The following is a 19,872-nucleotide window of genomic DNA, read 5'->3' as shown; positions in this document are numbered from 1 at the left end:
GAAGAAGGAGCAGGAGGATATTGGAGGACAGTAGCATTCTTATCTGCCAAGTGATTAATTGAAGAAGAAATAGTGGGCATGGGGGCACCTGGGTGGCTCAGTTGGTTAAGCGTCTGCCTTTGGCTCAGGTCATGATCCCAGGGTCCTGGGATCGAGCCCCACATCGGGCTCCCTGCTCGGCAGGAAGCCTGCTCCCCCTGCTTGTGTTCCCTCTCTCGCTGTCTCTCTCTCTCTGTCAAATAAATAAATAAAATCTTTAAAAAAAAAAAAGAAAAAGAAATAGTGGGCATGTCTGGGATACCCTTAGGCCTCTGCAGAGATCAAGAGCCATGTTTCAACCAACCTGTTACTGGTGGCCATTTAGTGCAATATTGAAAGAGTATTTACTGAGCATCTACTATATGTGCTGGGGATATAACAGTGAACGAGGCAGGAAGGTTCCTGTTCTCCATTCTAGAGGAAGTAGCAGACAGTAAAAATGAGAACACACAATTTCAGAGAATTTCAGGTATGATAAATACAGGAAGAAAATGAAATTGGTGGTGGGAGGTGACTTGAGCAGTGGTGGTCAGGGGAGGCCTCTGTGAGGGTGTGACATTTGAGCTGAGATCTGGAGGGTGAGAAGGGGCCAGCTCTACACGAACTTTGAGAAAAGCATCATAGGCAAGGGGAACAGCAGGTGCAAAGGCCCTGGGGTGAGAATGAACTTTACTTAAACAAGAAACAACAAGAAGGCCAGTGTAGTTGGAGTAGGGGAAGCAAGGGAAAGAGGGATAGGAGGGGAGGACAGAAAGATGGGCAGGTCTTTATGTAAATAAATGCTTTTATTTCTCTTGGGTAGATGCCTGCTTCTGTGGAATTGCTGGATCTCTGCAAAGGTGAATATTTACCTTTATAAGAAACTACCAAACTCTTTTCCAAAGTGGTGGTTCTATTCTTCATTTCCACTAGCAGCGTGAGATTTCCAATTGCTCCACATCTCTGCTGACACTTGAGAGGGTCAGTCTTTTTAATTTTAGTCATTCCAGTGGGTGTGTAGTGGTATTTCTTTGTGGTTTTAATTCGTATTTCCCTAATGACTAATGATGTTGAACGCTTTTGCACGTGCTTATTGGCCATTCATGTCTCTTCTTTTGTGACGTTATCTGTTCACGTTTTTTGGCCACTTGCAAAATTGGCTCTCTGACTTTTCCAAAAGCTTCTTCTGGCCACTGTGGGGAGGATGGGCTGTAGGGGGCAAAAGTAGAAGTAGGGGGAGTAGGGAGGGGCTGTAGCTTCCACAGAGACAAGCCTGTCACAGGCTCAACACATTGCCTGCTTTCTGGCGAGGTCAGCCTTGGGTCTTGCCCAACTCTTGGGCTGCTTGCCAGGAGAGATTGAGACACTTTACAGATCTCATGGGAGGTGAAGCAGCCCTACTTCCTGGAGTCTGGCCCTGGGTGTGGGGTGGCTCCCAGTCAGTTGGGTGCCCTCCATCTCAGCCTTCTTTCACCCAATGACCCATCCCCCCATGGAGAGCCCAGGCCGACCAGCCCAGGCCAGCACTCTGGGGTCTCTACCAGCACAGTCATACCAGTCGCTAAAATATTTAAATACTTCATTTTTGGTTGGTAAAGAGCCCCTACCCCACCTCCCACAGATATCTGCCACCACCCCAGTCTGTTCCCTTGGGATACCTTGGACTTCCCCACATCTCAGCCACTAAAAGGGGGGCTCCAGGACTCAGGGCCCTATGGCCACAGCTGTTGATTGGTCAGTGCATGAGTGTGCTGGCTAGGAGACCGGATTCTGGGGACAGCTCGGGCCTGGCTGGAGTCAGGAGGATCAGACCGGGGGGCTGAGTCTGAGGGGTTCAGGGAAGATGTTTATCAAGGCGAGCCCAGAACTGGAGACTTGAAGTACTAATAACAATAACTGTAATGAGGAGGATGGTGATTAAGATTCACTGAGCAGGGGCGCCTGGGTGGCTCAGTCTTTAGGCGTCTGCCTTCAGCTCGAGTCGTGGTCCCAGGGTCCTGGGATCGAGCCCCGCATCGGGCTCCCTGCTCAGCGGGAAGCCTGCTCCTCCCTCTCCCACTCTCCCTGCTTGTGTTCCCTCTCGCGCTGTGTCTCTCTCTGTCAAATAAATAAATAAAATCTTAAAAAAAAAAAGATTCACTGAGCAGCTACAACGTGCCAGGCAGACGTTACAAACGCTCACAATAAAACTGGACCCCAGAAGCCCTGCCCCCCATAGTGTGCGCCCCCAGCCTGGCCAGAGGGAGCCCACGAGCACCAGCACCAGAGTCAGATCAAGACCCTCCAGGCTCAGAGCTTCCTCTGCTCTCTGCCCCGTGGCTCACTCAGCTTCAGCCACCTTGAGGCCCTCGGGAGCCTGTTCTCTCCGCGCTCACTGCAGGCCTGGTGGTGGTGGGGGGGGGTGGGGGGTGGTTCTTTAGCAACTGGACTGGGCCAGGCCTGGGTGATGGCGGCTGTTGGTAGCTAGTGCTACCCCCGATGGCCCTGACCCTCCTCTGGCTTCCAAATCCCCCCACCACGAAGGGCCACTCAGAGTCTGTCCCATGACCGGCATCCAGTTTCCCCTTTTCTCTCCTGAGACCAGGCCCAGGGAGCTGTGGGGTGTGACGCCTGGATGGGGGAAGGGGGCTTCCTGCCGCGGGCCCATCCCCCCAGTGCCCTAACCTCAGGTTCCTCCTAAGGAGCCCCAGCTCAGGCTCTGGTGGGGGGGACTAGAAGTCCCTGTCTCCTCCTGGGTGCCTTCCCTCCGTCCTCACTTCCAGCTACTTCCTCATTTGGTGGTGCAGCCCAGCGCAGTGGTCAGCATGTCGTCCCCCACTCGCCTCACCCCAAACCCCCAGCCCTGTGTCTGTGCTGTGCATATCTGCGTCACTGTCTATCCCTCTCTCTTTTTTCTCGGCCTTGCCACCCCTTTCTCCTTCCCTATCTTTCATCTTGGTTCTTTTTTCTTTCTCTCTAAGGGTCAAATATCTGTCCTTGGGTCCTGTGTTTCCTTCTCAGCTTTATTTGCTGTGTGACCTTGCACAAGTGTCTGTACCTTTCTGTACAATGGGGATGACGAGAGCATCTACCTCCGATGGGTGTTGTGGGGGTTAAAAGAGTTAACACCTTAGGACCGAACGAACGCCTGCTGCTCATTAGTGCCCATATCCTGATGGCTCTCTTTTAATATCCTATAAACATCACAAAGTTCTGATTATCAGATAACTATAGCTGGTGCTTATAAAAAGCTGACGAGTGTCGGACCCTGTTCTAGAGACATTAATCCATTTGCTCCCCCAAACCCCTACAAAATAGGCGCTATTTTACTCCTCATTTTACAGATAAGGAAACTGGCCCAGAGAGGTTGAATGACTTAAGTTTGCCCAGCCAGGAAGAGGCAAAACTCGCTTCAGTAATAGCCACTGACTCTTCCTGGTACACTGAGGGCTGACCCCTGATCGGGGGTGGATGGGCACATGTACCCTTTTTCCTCTTATGTCCAGTGGTTAGGGGCCACAGCATGGCCCCAAGGCCGTCTTGGCCTAATTCTTCCTGGCATTATCTCTCTCCGTCCCTCCTCCTGTATTGTCCCCTCCTCCCTCCTGCCACCGCCCACCTCAGACTTCCTCCTTCACTTGGTTGGACGCTACACCACATCCCACCAGCCCTTGGACTCCGGTGTCCAGCAGTGTCGCCTGCGTCATGGGGGTCCTTGGACCTTCCAACAGGCTCCTGTTCCTGCCTCTCCTTCTGACTGTGGGTGGTGAGTTGGGGGCTTCTACAGCTGCCTCCTGGGTCCCTGGGCTCAGCTTGGGGCAGAGCAGGGAGCGGGGTAGAAAGAGAACCAAAAGGGAGGTGGGGGAAAGCAGATCCCCAGTCCCCCAAAACTTATGGCTGTCTCCCAGAGCCCGAGACCCCAAGATGTGGCCGCTGGTAACAGCAGGGGGAGGGGACTCTACGGATGTTGCAACAGGACAAGTCGGGGTAGAAGTAACTTAGTCCAGTGACCTTGTTGCTGGCCCACAGGTCCCACCAGACATCGCTTTCCACTCTTCATCTCCTAGCTCTCAGGACCCACCCTCCCCAGCTTCTGTGCCCACCCTCCAATCACAGCCCCATGCCTCAATTTACCTTCTTTTTCTCTCCTCAGGTTTCAGCCCTGTCCAGGCACAGAACGGTAGGCCTGGACTCTGAAGTCCCCCTCCCTACCTCCTAAAGACCTCCCCATCTCTGTCTGTTCCCCAGTCTCTCCAAACCTTCCCCTGCTGACACCTCCTGCCAGTTCCCAACTCCCACTGACCACCCCCAACCCCTGTGCCACATTCTCAGGATGCAACTGCTCCGTGGTAAGTCCCGGGGTGCTGGCGGGGATCGTGCTGGGGGACCTGGTGCTGACCCTCCTCATCGCCTTGGCTGTGTACTCCTTGGGCCGGCTGTTCCCTCGGGGGCGAGGGGCTGTGGAGGGTGAGTGAGGCTGGCAGGGGATAGCCTGGGACCCTCTGAGGGAGGGGTAAGCTCCCAAGTCACAACCATCCAAAGGGACAATGATGGAGGGGCTGATTTTGCAGCAGCAAAATGGTCCCAATTCACCACCTTAACTATCTCTGCACTCTGCGCTACTCCCCATCCCCCAGCAGTGACCAGGAAACCGCGCATCACTGAGACAGAGTCGCCTTATCAGGTGAGAAAACCAGCTTCTCTTCCTCACATCTCACTCTTACCCTGTGGGTGTCTGTCCTAAACATTTCCCCAGTCCTTCTAGAACCTAGACCCTAAAGCCACTTTCTCAGCAACATTTCAAACCCTCAAAGACTCATGGGGCATCTGTCCAAAGCTGCCTTCAAAGATCAATCATGACCTTATGCTCAACTTAAAATGTGTGAGAAAACATAGGGAGAGCTTTACCTTCGCAAGAGCAAATGTAGGCCATAGTGAGAAGGCAGGCACGGAATTGTTCAGGACAGGATGATTTCTGGGAGAAGCTCTCAGAAGGGCAGAGGACATAATTCAGCCCTAATTTGGTAACTCCGAAGAGAGGAGTTTTAGAATTTTTTGGAAGATCCTATATCCCTTTGAGAAGCTGATGAAAGCTAGAGACTCCTCAGAAAAATCCACATAAAAATTTATAAAATTGTGCATATAATCTAGGGGTGGCACAGGTATCTTGAAACCCTTCTTAAGAACCACCATGCAGGGGCGCCTGGGTGGCTCAGTCAGTTAAGCATCTGACTCTTGATTTTGGCTCAGGTCATGATCTCAGGGTTGTGGGATCAAGCCCCGTCTGGCTTCGTGCTCAGTGCGGGTCTGCTTGGGATTCTCTCTCTCCCTCTCCCTCTGCTCCTCCCCTCCCACTCGTTCTTTCTCTCTCTCAAATAAATAAATCTAAAACAAAAAAAGATTCCCCCTCCATGTGCGCATGCATGCGCTCTCTCTCTCTAAAAAAAAAAAAAAAAAAAAAAAGATGCCTCAGATAGAGGCACCTTTCCATTGCTTGCCTCTCTATCAGTGCCCTTTAGGGGGTCATGGGCTCCTGTGAGAATCTAATGGAAGCCAAACAGACCCCTTCCCATAAAGGTGCACACCCAGACCAGTCATTTGCTTATGATTTCAGGGATTCAGTCTGAGGGCCTCTTGAGGCCATAGACTCCACCCCCCAAAATTGTAAGCCTTGTTCTGTGAAGTCTCTTACTTATCTGCAGCCAGGTTTGCTTTGCCTCACTTGCGGATAAAAAGTCCCTTTGTAAAGTGTAAGCATCTCGAGTTTGGCTTTGTGAGGTCCAGAAGAATGAGGGAATTTTCGGTTACCGGGGGTAGTGAAATTTTAGGGCAAAGCAATATTCTAATTTATTCATCCTTCAGTGGAATTTGTTGAGCACCAACATAGCAAGAGAGTTTACATCCCAGTTGGGGAGATGGACTTGAAGCAAATTAAGAGATAAGATAATTTGGGGAGGTATCATGGGGAAATAAAACTGGTGTGACCGTGACTGGAGTGTGTGTCTGGTGGGGAGAAGTTAGATGGCAAAATCAAGAAATGCTTCTCTGAGGAAGTGACATGAGCTGAGACTTGAAGGGGGAGAAGGAACCATCCCTGGGAATATCTAGGAAACCCCGTGTTCCAGGCAGAGAGAACAGCTTATGCAAAGGCCCTGAGGCTGGGGCGAAATGATGAGGCAGAGGAGACAGGGAAACACTAAATGCACTTGATTAAGATCCAGATCTTTTCCATGGCTGCAAGGTTGAAGAAGCTGCTAGGAGCCTTATAGGCCACTGGGAGAAGGCTGAATTTTGTTATAAGTTTATTCAGTGGACCTCACCCACTAATGGTTCCCACCCTGTCCCTCCCATTAGGAGCTTCAAGGTCAGAGGTCAGATGTCTATAGTGACCTCAAAACACAGAGGCCTTATTACAAATGAGCCCAAACCACAGCAGTCAGCAACCTGATGCCTGGATCCAGTCATTCCTGATGCCTCCCTAGCACCTATTCCTACTCCCACCAAGACACAGATCCACAGAGTGCCCTCCCTGAGGGGTCAGACTTCTCTCCACTACTGTCCCCAAATAAACATGGCACACAAAAACACTGTTGAGTTATTCCAGATCTCTCGGCTGAGGGGGCAGGGATATGTGGGGTTCTGGGGGATCATGGACCCAGAAACAGCTAAATGGGAGGGAGGTTTGGGGACCCTGGGGTTCTTTGAGGAAGAATCAGAACCAGAGGTAGTTTAATTGCTTTATTCCACCCCAAAGTGGGGAGTGTGTTTCTTGTGTGGCCGCACACAATGTGGGATGAGAGGGTCAGAAGTCAAAGGTCTCACCAGGGGGTCAGCCCCTGCCCAGCATGTTGATGTAGACTTTGTCATCTTCTGGGGGTGGGGGAGAGAAAGCATGAGGCCTGACCACCTACCACCCACCCACATCTCCACCTTCCTGGGGACCCCCTGCCTCAGGGGTTTCCTCCGGAGTTCCCCCCTGCACCGCCTCCAGGGTTTCCCCAGCATCTCCTCCAGGGCTTCCCTGGGGGGCCCCTCCCTTGGGGACCCCCTCTCTAGGGACACCTCTCCCTCCGGGCCCCACCCCGTCTCTGCCCTCACCTAGGGGGGGCCTGTGGCGTGGGCAGGCACACACAAACACCACGGCAATGATGAGCAGCGACACCACTGCGTCGGCGGCCATGAGCCCTGCCAGGATTGGCAGAGAGAGGGGCCCACATCCGGAACAGGAACCTGGAGGGTGCGGCAGAGACAAGAAGGCGCTTGAGGGAGGTTTCAAACCCTGAGGGCTGCACTTGGGGCCTATGGGGCCCCAGGAAGTCCCTGGGGGGAGGCAGGAGTGTCTGAGATTCCCTGAGGTTGACTTGGGGGATGAAAAGGGAGGTGGGGGTCTGGAGAGAAGCCCGGGGTGGGGGGCGGGTGGGGGGGGGAGTCCCAGCATAGAGGGACATATGTGGTTCTTTGGGCATAGTGGGTACTCCCAAAGAAGGCTGGGGGGTGGCCGAGTCCCTGGGGCTTCAATTTGGTGATGAGGCAGTGAGCTGGGGACCCAGAGAGGACTGCAGTTCCCCTGGGGGCTCTGATTTGGGGCTGAGAGGTGAGCTGGTGACCTAGAGAGCCACCGGGGGTGTTCCAGGACCCTCAGGCCACACTTCAGGGATAGAAGCAGTACCACGGCAAAAGGGAAGGGGTGCTGATTTCTCACCTGGGGTCACCCCAGCTGCAGCCACTGTGAAAAGAGAGGGAAAGTGGATTAGCAGGGAGAGGTGCTGTCCTGAGAAGTAACCTCCATTCCGGAGAGAGCAAATGAGAAAGAGGCCAGAGAGACAGAAAATCAGAAGTAGAAGTAGAGACAGACCCAGCAGTGAGAAGCGGAGATTGACAGGCAGCTACCCCAGACTCAGCTTCTCTCCCCAAAGAACCAGGCTCTGAAGCCAAAACGGATCTCTAGGAAGGAAGGGGTCCTGGGAGGACGTGCCCTTAGCACTCTTCCCTTCAGAGGCCACCCAAGCCACCCCTCTCATAAGGACTCTGCCTGCCGCCCCCCATAACCACTGGCTTCACCTGGGAGCAAAAGCAGGAGCAGGATGACACCTGAAGGGGCCATGGTGGGCTGGGGGCAAGAAGCGGTCTGGCAAAAGGCTTTGGTCCAGAGAAGTCCTGAGGAACAGTGGGGGAGTAAAGAAGCAGCAATAGCGGATGTCGCCCTGCTGGTGGCAAGGTCACCTGCTTCCTGTGTGAGGGTGTGGGAGGGGGAGAAGTGGTGGGTCCCTGTGACTGCCTTTGGGGATGAACTGGGGGTAGGGTCAGAGACCAGGGAGGCTGCTATGATTGTCCCAGGTGGGAGGTGACAGATGGACCAGGTTGTGGGCATTGAGGAGATTCTGAAGAGATTTTGGAGGTAGAACCAACAAAACTTGCTGATCCACTATGTATGGGTGTGTATGAGAGAGAGGGATTCAGGATGAACAAAGCTTCTGGACTAACCAACTGAAAAGACGGAGTATCTTTTGACAGAGATGGAGAAGGAGGGGAGCAGGTTTAGGGGGAAAGTGCCAAGGTCTGGGGACACTGAGTCGGAAATGCCTCATAGATCTCCCTGCAGAACTGGATGACCACAGCTGCATCTGTGAATTCAGGGATAAGTCTCTGGTCTGGAGATGTAAATTTTCGGGTTGATGGCTTATGGATGGTATTTAAAGCCACGGGACTGGATGAGATCACCAAGGAAGTGAGTTCAGACAGAGGAGTGCCCCTGGCCCGCAAGAATGGGTGAAGAGGTGGAAACAGCCGGGGAAACTGGAAAGGAACAACATGTGAGGGAGGAGAACCAGGAGAGCAGAAGTCTTGAAAGCCTGGGAGAAATGATTAACATGGCCACCGACGTGGGAACTGAGAATGAGCCTCCCCTGGGAATGTCAGTTGGCTGGAGGGCTGGGAGTTCCTGTCCTCTTAGCTCACAGCTATACCACAGCACCCAGCAAAGTACCTCCCCTGCAGTAATAAATTATTTTTAATGACGCATGAATAAACGAGAACTGATCTCTGAAAAAGAAGGTGATGTGGGGAAGAGGGAGAAAAAATTTGAGTCCACCGATGTCACTCTTACCTACAGACCTTCCCTCCCTTGGGACCAGGAAGTCCTGAACCCCAGCATCCTCTTACCCCAGGACTCAGTAATACTGTCCCCTCCCAGCCCAGGCCCCAGAAATCAAAGACTCCGGCAACCCCTTGGACAGAGACCGAGAAGTCCAGGTCCCTAGTGCCCTCCTCCTTCAGGTGTCTAACCCCAGCCGCTTCTCCCTCACACCAAAGATGGGGTCCACCAGCTCCCTCTTTCCAGGGAGGCTCAGGAGTCTGGCCCTCAGTGTCAGCCCCGCCCATTCAGAGACTGGGCTTGTTCAAGCGCGACCCGGGGACTCCCGGGCCTGTGGGCGGGGCCCTGCCCTTGACTGGGCGGTGCCAGAACCCCAGTTTAAAAACTCGCGGGGCACCGACCCTAGATCGGGGACCCGGCGGCTGCTTCGCGGGGGAAGAGCGAGGCTGGCGCAGCGCCGAGGCCGCGGCCCTGGGGGCCCGCAATCCGCGCCACGGAATCCGCGAGGTAATGGAGGGCCTGGGGAGGTGAGGCACTCTCGGCCTCTTGAGAGAGCGAGGGCTGGAGGCCGGCTCTTGCGAACCTGAGGGACGGGGCTGGAGCATCAAGCCTGGGTGCTGAGAGTGAGCGTACTCGGTGTTTGGAGGGGGCAGGGGGCCAGGACTTCTGGGTGGTGATGGAGGAGCGGCTGGGATTCTGGGCTCCTGGGTCCTGGGGTGGGGGAGGGTAAGGGACCGGGGATTCAGAATCCTGGGTCCGCGGGTGAAAGGGCTGGGAGCTCCGACCCCTGGGTCCTGCGGGAGGAAGGGGCTGGCGGCCCCGACTCCTTGCTCTAGACAAGGGGAGATGGAGTCCTGGGGGCGTGGTTGTTTAAAAATCAGCCACGAGCGGGTGTGGGTCAGGTCCGGCGCCCGGCCGCAGGGGTCCACGCTGGCCTTGACCCTGCCCGAGCCCCGGGAATTCCCGAGTCCCCACCCCCCCGGGTCCCCGGGCTGAGCAGGAATTCCCCACGTGCGGGGATTCCGAGAGCTCCACGCCTGGCCGCGCGCCCCGCCTCTAAGCGGGACACCTGCGGCGCGCCGCCGGGAGAGGAAGGGGTGGATGGAAGATTCCCTTGCGTGAGCGCCGTGACGTCAGCACGTCGTGTCTGGGCTGTTTCCGAGTTCGCCCTCCCTCCTCCGCTTAACCCTTCCTCCGCCGGAACCAGGGCTCAGAAGGGTGAGGGTTGAGGGTCCGGACTCCCGGGGTGGTGCGGACCAGGCTTCTGGGAACTGGGACTGCCAGGTGCAAGGGAGGGCGAAGCTGAGGGCCCAGACTCCTGGGTCCTGGGAAAAGGGGGACTAGGCTCTCGGAATCCCGCAGAATGGGGCCTGGACTCTTAGGTCTGAAGGGGGGATGGGGTCTGGACTTCTGGAGCCCCGGTGAGCTCGGGGGCTCTTGATTCGTGGTTCCTTGGGGAGAGGGGCTGGGGACTCGGACGCCTGGTTTCCCGAGGAAAGTGTCTCAGGTCAGCTTCTAGGGCAGAGAGATGTTGGGAACCTGGATGTGCATCTCCAGGGAGTGATTCCCAGCGACCCCCGCCCCCCCGCCTCCCCCTCCAGGCCTGGGGACTGGGAGATCTGGGGGCTGGGATTTTTCTCGGAAGTTGGGGGGGGGAGGTGCCGCAGAGGAGCGCCCTCCTCCCCCTTCCTCAGTTTCCACGACGCTGGTGGAAAGTTGGGTCAGAGGGGAAAGTGCGGAGCAAAGGGAAGGAAACGGCGGAGGCGGAAGCTGCACCTGAAAGCTAAGATTGGCTTTGGAGTTCTCAGGCGGCGTCAGTGTGCCAGTTTTTCCGCGCAGGAGGGCGAGGGAGGGTGCCTGAATCCACTCCCCCGCGAAGTTGGGTGACTTAAGGACCTCTGATTGCTTCCCCCCGCCTCCCCCCACGCGTAGTGAGCCGGAGTGAACGCAGCCACTGCCCATCACAGACCGTGAAGAAGCTCCTGGAAGAACAGAGACGCCGTCAGCAGCAGCCCGACGCTGGTGGGGTACCGGTAAGGTCCATGAAGCCCCGCAAACTAATTCGTGAGGCGATGTCCTGTTGGGCAGAGACTTGGTGGCTTGCGGGCCCTCGGAGCAGATGAGAGGTGTAGTCCTGACTTAGATGCTCTGTGGGTGGGGGTTGGATGCTGAGGGATCCGTCAGATAAATTCCCCCTTGTTCCTTTTTTTTGTGTATCCCCCTACAGGGACAGTTTCCGCCTCCCCTGGCCCAGTCCCTGACCCCATCTGTGAATGAGAGTGAGGCTGGTAAGTCTGGAAACTCATCTGGTTCCCTCAGCTCGCAGCCCCAGCTTTCTTCAGGGACTCAGACATTCCAAATCTTAGAACTTTGGGGAACTTAGGAGTCAGACCCTCTTTCTTGCTTGGACCCGGTAGCAGTTTGAGCTCCCAGATTCTCTGGAGCCCACGGGTCTATGTACACAGTCCTTGGGTGTTCCAGGGGCCCAGGCTCCCAGCCTTTTGCTGCTCCCTGGGTCTAGGCCCTCAACCCTCAGTGTCCCTAGGGTCCAGCCACCAGAAGTCCAAGCTTTCAACCCCTTGGTGTCCTGGCTTCTGAGTCCCAGCCATTTGGTGTCCCACAAGTACTAGCTGTCAGTACGTTGGGAGATTCCAGGCCCTCACACCCGTCCTCCAGCCTTGGTCGTGACTTCCCCAACTCTGGTAACCAGGCCTGCCCCTGCTCCTCCTCTCACACACAGGCCATTCTCGCTTCCCAGTACACCAAGAGACTGTGGGTTCTGGACTTGGCAGCCTGGCTCCCACCACAGGCTTTCCAGACTGGGACCCCAACACGCATGCTGCCTACACAGACAGCCCCTACTCTTACCCTGCTTCCGCTGCTGAAGGCTTCCCGACTCCTGACTTCTACCTGCCCTCCGACCCAGGGCGGCAGTGTTCATTTTCTGTGGGGATGGAGGTGAGCTACAGAGTGGGAACAGGAGGATGCTGAAGGGCCCCTAAAATTCCCAGTTGCCCTCATGCTAGATTAAGATCCCATTCTTCGGATGGGCAAAGCTGAGGCCCCAAGGTCCAAGGTCACTTGGTACAGAGGGGTCACTCAGCCACTCTACCTGGCACTCTGTCTGTGTACGTGTGTATGTTAGGAAGAGGGAATTCTCAGCTGACTGGCTCTGCCCACCACATGTATCCTTCAGGACTCCCTGGATACCCGGCTTTATGCAGAACCTTCCCTGCCACAAGCAGGATCCTGGAGAGGTTCTGGACTCCCCCTAGGACCCCCACAGTTACCCCCTGTGGCCACCGGACCATCCCTGGACACAGCCCGTGCTCACATGCTGGCTTTGGGGCCACAACAGCTGCTGGCCCAGGACGAGGAGGGAGACACGTGAGTATAGGGGATTGCGGTCTGCCTGTTCCTGGCTTCGCTGGGGTGCTGTGCTCATTGCTTGTCCCCTACCTGTCCTCAGGCTCCTGCATCTGTTCGCGGCTCGGGGGCTGCGCTGGGCAGCATATGCTGCAGCTGAGATGCTCCAAGTGTACAAACATCTGGACATCCGTGAGCATAAGGGCAAGGTGAGGGCCAGGGGCCTGGACTCCTGGCTTTGAAGGGAAAGGGTCTGGGGGCCTGGATTGTTGGCTTTCAGAGGGGACGAGCCTGGGGGCCCAGACTGACCTTCTTATCCCCTGCAGACCCCTCTCCTGGTGGCTGCTGCCGCCAACCAGCCCCTGATTGTGGAGGATCTACTGAACCTCGGAGCAGAGCCCAATGCCACTGATCATCAGGGACGTTCTGTCTTGCATGTGGCTGCTACCTATGGGCTTCCAGGAGTCCTCTCGGTATGACCAGCTGGCCGGTGGGGTAATGGGATGGACTGGTTGCTCAGATCCTGGCTTCCAAGGCTAGGAGGCCTGGGGAGAGACTAATCCAGCACTGTGCCTTCTCCTCCTCAGGCTGTGATTAACTCGGGGGTTCAGGTTGACCTAGAAGCCAGAGACTTCGAGGGTAAGTTGGGTGGTGGGCAGGGTGGGTATGGCAGGTGGGGCTGGGGTGGGGTGGGCACTCTGGATGCAGAGCCCTCACCATCTCCATCCTGCAGGCCTCACCCCTCTCCACACAGCCATCCTGGCCCTCAACGTTGCTATGCACCCACCTGACCTATGTCCCCGGGTGCTGAGCACCCAGGCCCGAGACAGGCTGGCTTGTGTCCAGATGTTGCTGCACATGGGTGCTGATCACACCAGCCAGGTGAGTGGGGCAGTGGGCAGCTGGCCCCTAGAAGGGTGTGGGATGGGTCACCTGGATGTCCAGGGGCTCCAAACAAACGCTGATTTTGCCCCTTGCCAGCCATGTGAACTTGAGTACATGGCTTCATTTTTCTGTGCCCCAGAGAATAAGATTACTGATCTTAGCTTATATTTATCAAGCACTTACCATTCATCAAGCACCGAGTGTCACGGATTAGCTAACCGACTCCTCACCAACCCCCTTTGACATGTGCACTGTTATTACTTTTCCTGCTTTACTGATAGAGAAACTGAGGCACAGGAATCAAAAATCTTACAGCTTGTAAGAGTCAGAGAGGGGATTAGAATAAGGTGGCCTCACGCCAGACCCCACACCTTCATGGTTATGTTCTCCTCCTCCCTCTGGTAGTAGCTCCTTCACGGCCTGGCTGAGAGAATTAAGCATCCACTTATAGTTTTGTTTTGTTTTTTAGTTAGAGAATTTTGAACACAGATAAAATACAGAAAATAGTATAGTGACCTCCCTGTCCGCAACATCAATAATCAGCAACTTGTACCCAGTCCTGCCCCATCCATTCCTCGACCTTCCTATAGTATTTTATTTTATTATTATTTTTTTAAAGATTTTATTTATTTATTTGACAGAGACATAGCGAGAGAGGGAACACAAGCAGGGGGAGTAGGAGAGGGAGAAGCAGGCTTCCCCGCGGAGCAGGGAGCCCGATGTGGGGCTCGATCCCAGGGTCCTGGGATCACGACCTGAGCCGAAGGCAGACGCTTAACGACTGAGCCACCCAGGCGCCCCTCGACCTTCCTATAGTATTTTAAAGCAAACCCAAGCATGTATTTTTATCCACAAAAATTTGTGTCTTTAAAGTTAAGAACTCTTTTAACCTTAATACCATCATTTCACCTTAAAAAAAATTAATCTCATAATATCAAATATCCTGGCTGTGTTCAAATTTCTGATTGACTCTAAAGCGATATATATTGTTTTTTCATTAAAAAAAACTCGGATCCAAATAAAGCCCACATGTTGCCATTATAAGACTTTTAAAGTCGTTCTTAATCTAGAGCTTCCCGCTCTATCTCCTTGTCTCCTCTTCATTATTTATCTGGTGAGCCAACTAAGTTGTTTTGCCTTGTATAAGCACATCATATTTTTAATGTCCATTATCATTCCAAACTCTTGAAAGGCACATAATAAAGCTTCATTGTGGAAAATGTCTTTTTATTTGCTCCAAAACATGAAGAGAACAACTCAGTATGGAAGCGCATCTGGGCTTAGTGAGTCCCCTGATTAATGCTGCTCAAGTCCCATCCTTATAGATAAAGTACAGTCCGTGTGGGATGTGGATACATTTTACTGTGCTCAATAGAATGTCGGGTGGCCAGGGCAGCTGCTAGCCCAGAACTCTTTTGGAGGATTAGATAAGAATGTTTTTCTCAAAGACACTTGGGCTAGAAAATTGTCAAAATAAACATACAGTCCTGTGATGTGTATGATGTGAATGGCTCCCCCTTAAAGGTGGTACTCTTGTATAGTGCACAACATAGATAACTGTGTAAGGCACCCCTGGGTGCTTGCAAAGGAGAGACAAGGTGTCTAAAGGCTCTTGGGTTTTGTGGGAGGGGCTCTGGGTGTGAGGACTGGCCTGACCTCCACCGTTTCTTTCTCTACAGGAGATCAAGAGCAATAAGACAGTTCTGCATCTAGCTGTGCAGGCCGCCAATCCTACCCTGGTTCAGCTGCTGCTTGAGCTGCCCCAGGGAGACTTGCGGGCCTTTGTCAACATGAAGGTGGGGGCCTAGGTTAGAATGTGCGAGTGTGTGAGATGTGACGGAGAAGGGCAGGGGGATGTTGGGAGGCCTGTGGGCTGTGGCTATGGCAGGGACAATGTAGGGAACAAAGGTGGGGACCGTAGAGGATGTGGCTGTAGATTGTAGGAATGTATAGGACATAGACCGAGGGGTGTGTGGAATGTGATTGTAGAGGGGATTCTGGGATGTGAGTAGGGGCATGCGGGATGTGGCTGTGAAGGCGGGAGTGTGGGACTTGGCTGTGGCAGACTCTGAAGCGTTGAGGGCCCAGGCCAGCTGAGTCCAAATCCTTAGCAGTCTTCCCTTCACTGTCCCCAGGCCCATGGGAACACAGCCCTCCACATGGCGGCTGCCCTGCCCCCTGGGCCCCCCCAGGAGGCTATCGTGCGGCGCCTGCTGGCAGCTGGGGCAGATCCAACACTGCGAAACCTGGAGAATGAGCAGCCCGTCCACCTGCTGCGGCCTGGGCCGGGCCCTGAAGGGGTGAGCACGCAGAGCCCACCCTGACTGCAGAGTGGCCTCTGACCTAATGGGGTGAACCCCTGACTCTACCCATTTATGACTTTAGAGGGTGACTTTTAATCTCAGAAGGTGACCTTGATCCCTATCCAAACCTGACTTGAAAATGTGACCTCTGACCCCAGTGTTTTATTTTTGACCTGGTATTGGTGACTCCTCCTAACCTCTACTTCAACCCTGACCTCTACTTCTAACCCTGAATCCTGACCTCAAGATGTGACCTTGGATTCCCAAGTATGACCTCCAAGCCCCTGCCCCAGCCCTGAGTTCTGACCTCTCAAAGTGGGACTTCTGACCCCTAAATGTAACCTCTGACCCCTTGCCTCTACCGTTCGACTCCTAGTGCTCAATGTTAACCCCAAAGTGGGAACCCCCAACCAGCAACACCTTCCCCCTTCATCCCTTCTGGCTCCTGAACCTTTTCTCAGTGTGGGAACCATCATCCCTAACCCCAAATCTTGACTCTGAACCTCTGACCTGCAAACCCAATTGATCCTACTCTGCTTCTCCACCTTCCCCTCCAACTTCACAGGGTTTGTGGCCCTGACCTCTCTTTCCAGCCTCCTTAACTTCTCTTCCCCTGTCTTGTCTGCAGCTCCGGCAGCTATTGAAGAGGAGCCGTGTGGCACCCCCAGGCCTGTCCTCTTAGGACTCAAACCCAGAACCTGGACTGATTTTCCAGTCCCCACCGTCCTGTGGGACAGCCAGCGTATGCTAATGTTGCAAATCCATGATTATGTGGAATGTCCTGCCATCGGGGTCTTACATTAAAACCCCAACATGGCTGCTGGGGGTAAACAATCCCCAATATTTGGGGTGGCGTAATACCCCTCCCCCACCCACAAGGAGCCCTCTTGATGATTTCTGTGAAATCGAGGCCCCTTGATTGTTTCTGTGAAACACCCTAGACCCCTAACCCTTTCTCCATTGGGATCTTTTGGGACCCCTTCCCTACTCAACTCTAGTTCAACTCACCTAGAACCCCAGATGGGATTTCCCTACACAGTACTTGGGGTACCCCCAGAATAGCTCCCAGTGTCATCCAGTAGAGCTCCTAAGATGACCCCCCAAACCTCCGCAGGACCCACACCATTCAGGTCCTTACCCCTGAGACATAGGAAGGACTCTCCTAGATTGGAGTCCCCTAGGTCCTATGCTTTCTAATTCAGAACTCAGATCGCCGTATTTCCAGTGACTCCCTCCCCTATCTGAAGCTCCTTATTAAACTCAGTTTGGACTGCACTGTCATTGTCTCAGTCTCTGGGGGTGTTGGTGCAGGGAGCGGCCGTGGTGCTTGGCTGAGGAGGCATGTTCGGATGACTGTGTGAGGTGGGGTGGGGTGTGTAGCAGACTGGAGGTGCCAAGTCTGCATCGTGTCACCTTTACCCTGTCAGCACCTGGTGGTCTGCCTGCCTGTGGGCATCGCGAGACCACTGGTGCCCACTCTACCCTGGGTATGAGCCTGGTAGCCTTAACTGCCAATGAGTTTATGCCACTTCCCATCTAACAGCCCTCAAAGCAGAGACTGAAAGGAGATGGTACAGAAAGACTCCAGGTCCCTCACCTCTCTATGAGGATAATGTGGAAGTGCCCCCTCCCCAAATTCTGGGCTTGGCCATGTGAATAACTTTGACCAGTGTGATGTCAACAAGCATGATGCAAGCTAGGACTTGTTCTCTTAGAACACTTCCTCTTGGGGCGCCTGGGTGGCTCAGATGGTTGGGCACCTGCCTTCGGCTCGGGTATTGATCTCAGGGTCCTGGGATCGAGCCCCACATCGGGCTCCCTGCTTGGTGGGGGAGCCTGCTTCTCCCTCTCCCTCTACTGTTCCCCCTGCTTGTGCTCTCTCACTCTGTCAAACAAACAAACAAACAAAAATCTTTAAAAAAAAAAGAACACTTCCTCTTGGAACCACTGTGTGTTCTACACAGGCTCCCAGAGCTCCCCAACAGAATTACGCTCCTGTTCCCCACACTAGCTCTGGCTTGATGACATACCCTTTCCTGACTGCTTTCCCTTTTCTGTGTCCTGTCCCATCTCCCCTACCAATAGATTGTCCTCAAATCCTGCTTCTGGGCAGACCCAAGCTAAGACCTCCACAATGCCCCCTTTTCGTAACTGCCCCACAGCCTCTGCTCTGGACTCCATCCCAATCTTGTCACCAAAAGAGCCCCGCCGAAAGCCCTCTGACTCATCTTAGCCCCCCACTGCTCAGAGCCTCTCAAGGACAACAAACCACACTTCGGGGCATGTGCCCGTGTCTCCACCCCAAAAGTTAAGGCTTGAAACAACCATCTCTATTTGCTCATGATCCTACAGTCTGGGCTGGGCTCAACTGGACAGTCCTGCTTTGGTCACTCATGTGGCTGCAGTCAGCTAGAGGCCTGATGGGGCCGGACAACTTCACTCCCATGTCTGATAGCTCAGCTGGGATGGCTGGAACCACTGGGAGTGGGCCAAGCATCTCTTTCTCCATGTGGTCTCTCCAGGAAGGTGGGTGGATCTCTTCCTGGGGTGGTTCCAAGAGGAAGTGTTCTTTTTTTTAAAGATTTTTTTTTTTTATTTGTTTGACAGAGTGAGAGAGCACAAGCGGGGGGAACAGTAGAGGGAGAGGGAGAAGCAGGCTCCCCCACCAAGCAGGGAGCCCGATGTGGGGCTCGATCCCAGGACCCTGAGATCAATACCCGAGCCGAAGGCAGGTGCCCAACCATCTGAGCCACCCAGGCGCCCCAAGAGGAAGTGTTCTAAGAGAACAAGTCCTAGCTTGCATCATGCTTGTTGACATCACACTGGTCAAAGTTATTCACATGGCCAAGCCCAGAATTTGGGGAGGGGGCACTACACCAGGGCTTGAATATTGGGAGGCGGAGTTTCAGGAGCTACCTGTGTTAGTCTCCCACATGAGCAGCCCTGTACCAGCACACATTGCCCTTCTGTGTATGCACATGGTGGCAGCTGACCCATGAAGAATTCATGGGACTATTACTCCATAGATTCTAAGAACTTAACTGGAATTCATCTTACAGTCATTGTGTGGCATAGTTTAATTTCTGTATTTTTTCCTTTGTGGTACATAAAGGTATTTTATCTCTCTATCATCTCTCTATCTATCATCTCTCTATCTATCATCTATCATCTTAGAGAGAGAGTGTGTGAGTGGGGGGTGGGGCAGAGGGGGAGGGAGAGGGACGAGCAGACTCCGTGCTGAGCTGGGAGCCCAACGTGGAGCTCAATCCCAGTACTCATGATCAGTCCGGAGCCAAAACCAAGAGTTGGATGCTCAAAGGACTGAGCCACCCGGGCGCCCCCATAAGGATATTTCTTATCATTGATGGCATCTTAGAGTCGACTGACGTATAAGATTTATATCCCATCATGTATCAACAAACACATGCACACACATATTAAAATGACAGAATGATAAAATGTCTCTAAGAAACTATTATTAAAAGACAAATTAATAAATTGTTTTCAATGGGAAAAGAAGAGCAGTTTAGTGGCACAAGAGCATCAAATGAACGACAGCAATCCCCTGCTGGAATTTCAGTAATAAAGGTTTTAAAATTAATTACCCTAAGTATTGCCATCAATATGTAAACATTATTAAGGAATCACACACTGAGCATAGTGAGCAAAATGACCCTTCACTTCCTGTTCCACCAACTTGGAGCTCCTTACTCATCGTTAGCCTGTTGATCACCCTTGACTGTGAAAACTCAAAGGCAGCATTTTCCCCTGTCATACTAGTCATAGATTCCTGCTAGGTACAGTACAATACAACTAAAGGTATAACCAGTATCGGAATGATGTTGGAAACTGGGCTCTCCAATGATTGTATCCAACTTGCATCATGTAAACATCTTCCTCCCAATGTCTACCACGTCTATATTTAATATACATGACTTGTATTTACATGTATATATTATGATGAGACACTCTGAGCTCATAGGCTCTTTGGGAGAAAATCTAATTCTAGGTGCTTCCTCCCTAAGCCATCTGTCAGAAAATTGTGTACTAAGCTGACCTTAGAGTGTGACACATTACTGCCACCTGCTGGGCAGTTGTGGTAAAAATGCAAATCTACAGTGTCTAGAAAGTGAATGGTATCACTTGGAATTTTGCAGTGCACACCCTGAACAGCATATGGGACAGCCTTGAATTACTAGACAGCAGGTTAGCAAAATAATAAGAGTA

At 53.3% G+C, this 19,872-nt stretch overlaps 3 protein-coding genes across 9 annotated transcripts; 2 read left to right on the top strand and 1 right to left on the bottom strand.

Moving 5' to 3' along the window:
- Nucleotides 1-860: 860 nt before the first annotated feature.
- On the top strand, nucleotides 861-6,584 carry TYROBP (transmembrane immune signaling adaptor TYROBP). Of its 4 annotated transcripts, XM_036067985.2 has the most exons (6): nucleotides 864-878; nucleotides 3,622-3,763; nucleotides 4,151-4,177; nucleotides 4,330-4,464; nucleotides 4,638-4,681; nucleotides 6,352-6,584. In XM_036067985.2, exons 2-6 carry the CDS (start codon nucleotides 3,703-3,705, stop codon nucleotides 6,415-6,417), a joined length of 333 nt encoding a protein of 110 aa, XP_035923878.1. In that variant the 5' UTR covers nucleotides 864-878; nucleotides 3,622-3,702; the 3' UTR covers nucleotides 6,418-6,584. The 4 variants fall into 4 exon arrangements, with proteins under 4 accessions (XP_035923875.1, XP_035923878.1, XP_035923876.1 ...); XM_036067982.2 differs by lacking the exon at nucleotides 4,151-4,177 and having other exon boundaries at nucleotides 861-878; nucleotides 4,246-4,464; XM_036067983.1 differs by lacking the exon at nucleotides 864-878 and having other exon boundaries at nucleotides 4,635-4,681.
- Nucleotides 6,585-6,721: 137 nt separating this feature from the next.
- On the bottom strand, nucleotides 6,722-8,203 carry HCST (hematopoietic cell signal transducer). 2 transcript variants are annotated; one of them, XM_078063348.1, is made up of 4 exons: nucleotides 8,059-8,203; nucleotides 7,700-7,723; nucleotides 7,096-7,227; nucleotides 6,722-6,864 (listed from the first exon to the last, which is right to left on the bottom strand). In XM_078063348.1, the coding sequence occupies exons 1-4, from the start codon at nucleotides 8,099-8,101 to the stop codon at nucleotides 6,827-6,829; spliced, it is 237 nt and encodes a 78-aa protein (XP_077919474.1). In that variant the 5' UTR covers nucleotides 8,102-8,203; the 3' UTR covers nucleotides 6,722-6,826. The 2 variants fall into 2 exon arrangements, with proteins under 2 accessions (XP_077919474.1, XP_035923879.1); XM_036067986.2 differs by having other exon boundaries at nucleotides 6,722-6,867; nucleotides 8,059-8,201.
- Nucleotides 8,204-10,199: 1,996 nt separating this feature from the next.
- On the top strand, nucleotides 10,200-16,920 carry NFKBID (NFKB inhibitor delta). 3 transcript variants are annotated; one of them, XM_036067971.2, is made up of 12 exons: nucleotides 10,391-10,512; nucleotides 11,024-11,124; nucleotides 11,319-11,379; nucleotides 11,832-12,049; nucleotides 12,288-12,478; nucleotides 12,561-12,666; nucleotides 12,784-12,930; nucleotides 13,045-13,096; nucleotides 13,191-13,339; nucleotides 15,022-15,138; nucleotides 15,478-15,642; nucleotides 16,274-16,920. In XM_036067971.2, exons 1-12 carry the CDS (start codon nucleotides 10,455-10,457, stop codon nucleotides 16,325-16,327), a joined length of 1,419 nt encoding a protein of 472 aa, XP_035923864.1. In that variant the 5' UTR covers nucleotides 10,391-10,454; the 3' UTR covers nucleotides 16,328-16,920. The 3 variants fall into 3 exon arrangements, with proteins under 3 accessions (XP_035923868.1, XP_035923864.1, XP_077919569.1); XM_036067975.2 differs by lacking the exons at nucleotides 10,391-10,512; nucleotides 11,832-12,049 and adding an exon at nucleotides 10,200-10,375; XM_078063443.1 differs by lacking the exons at nucleotides 10,391-10,512; nucleotides 11,832-12,049 and having other exon boundaries at nucleotides 10,529-11,124.
- The last annotated feature ends 2,952 nt before the right edge of the window (nucleotides 16,921-19,872 follow it).

This window comes from Halichoerus grypus, chromosome 15, assembly GCF_964656455.1.
Source record: "Halichoerus grypus chromosome 15, mHalGry1.hap1.1, whole genome shotgun sequence".
NCBI lineage: Eukaryota > Metazoa > Chordata > Mammalia > Carnivora > Phocidae > Halichoerus > Halichoerus grypus.
This window is presented reverse-complemented; position numbering and strand designations above follow the sequence as displayed.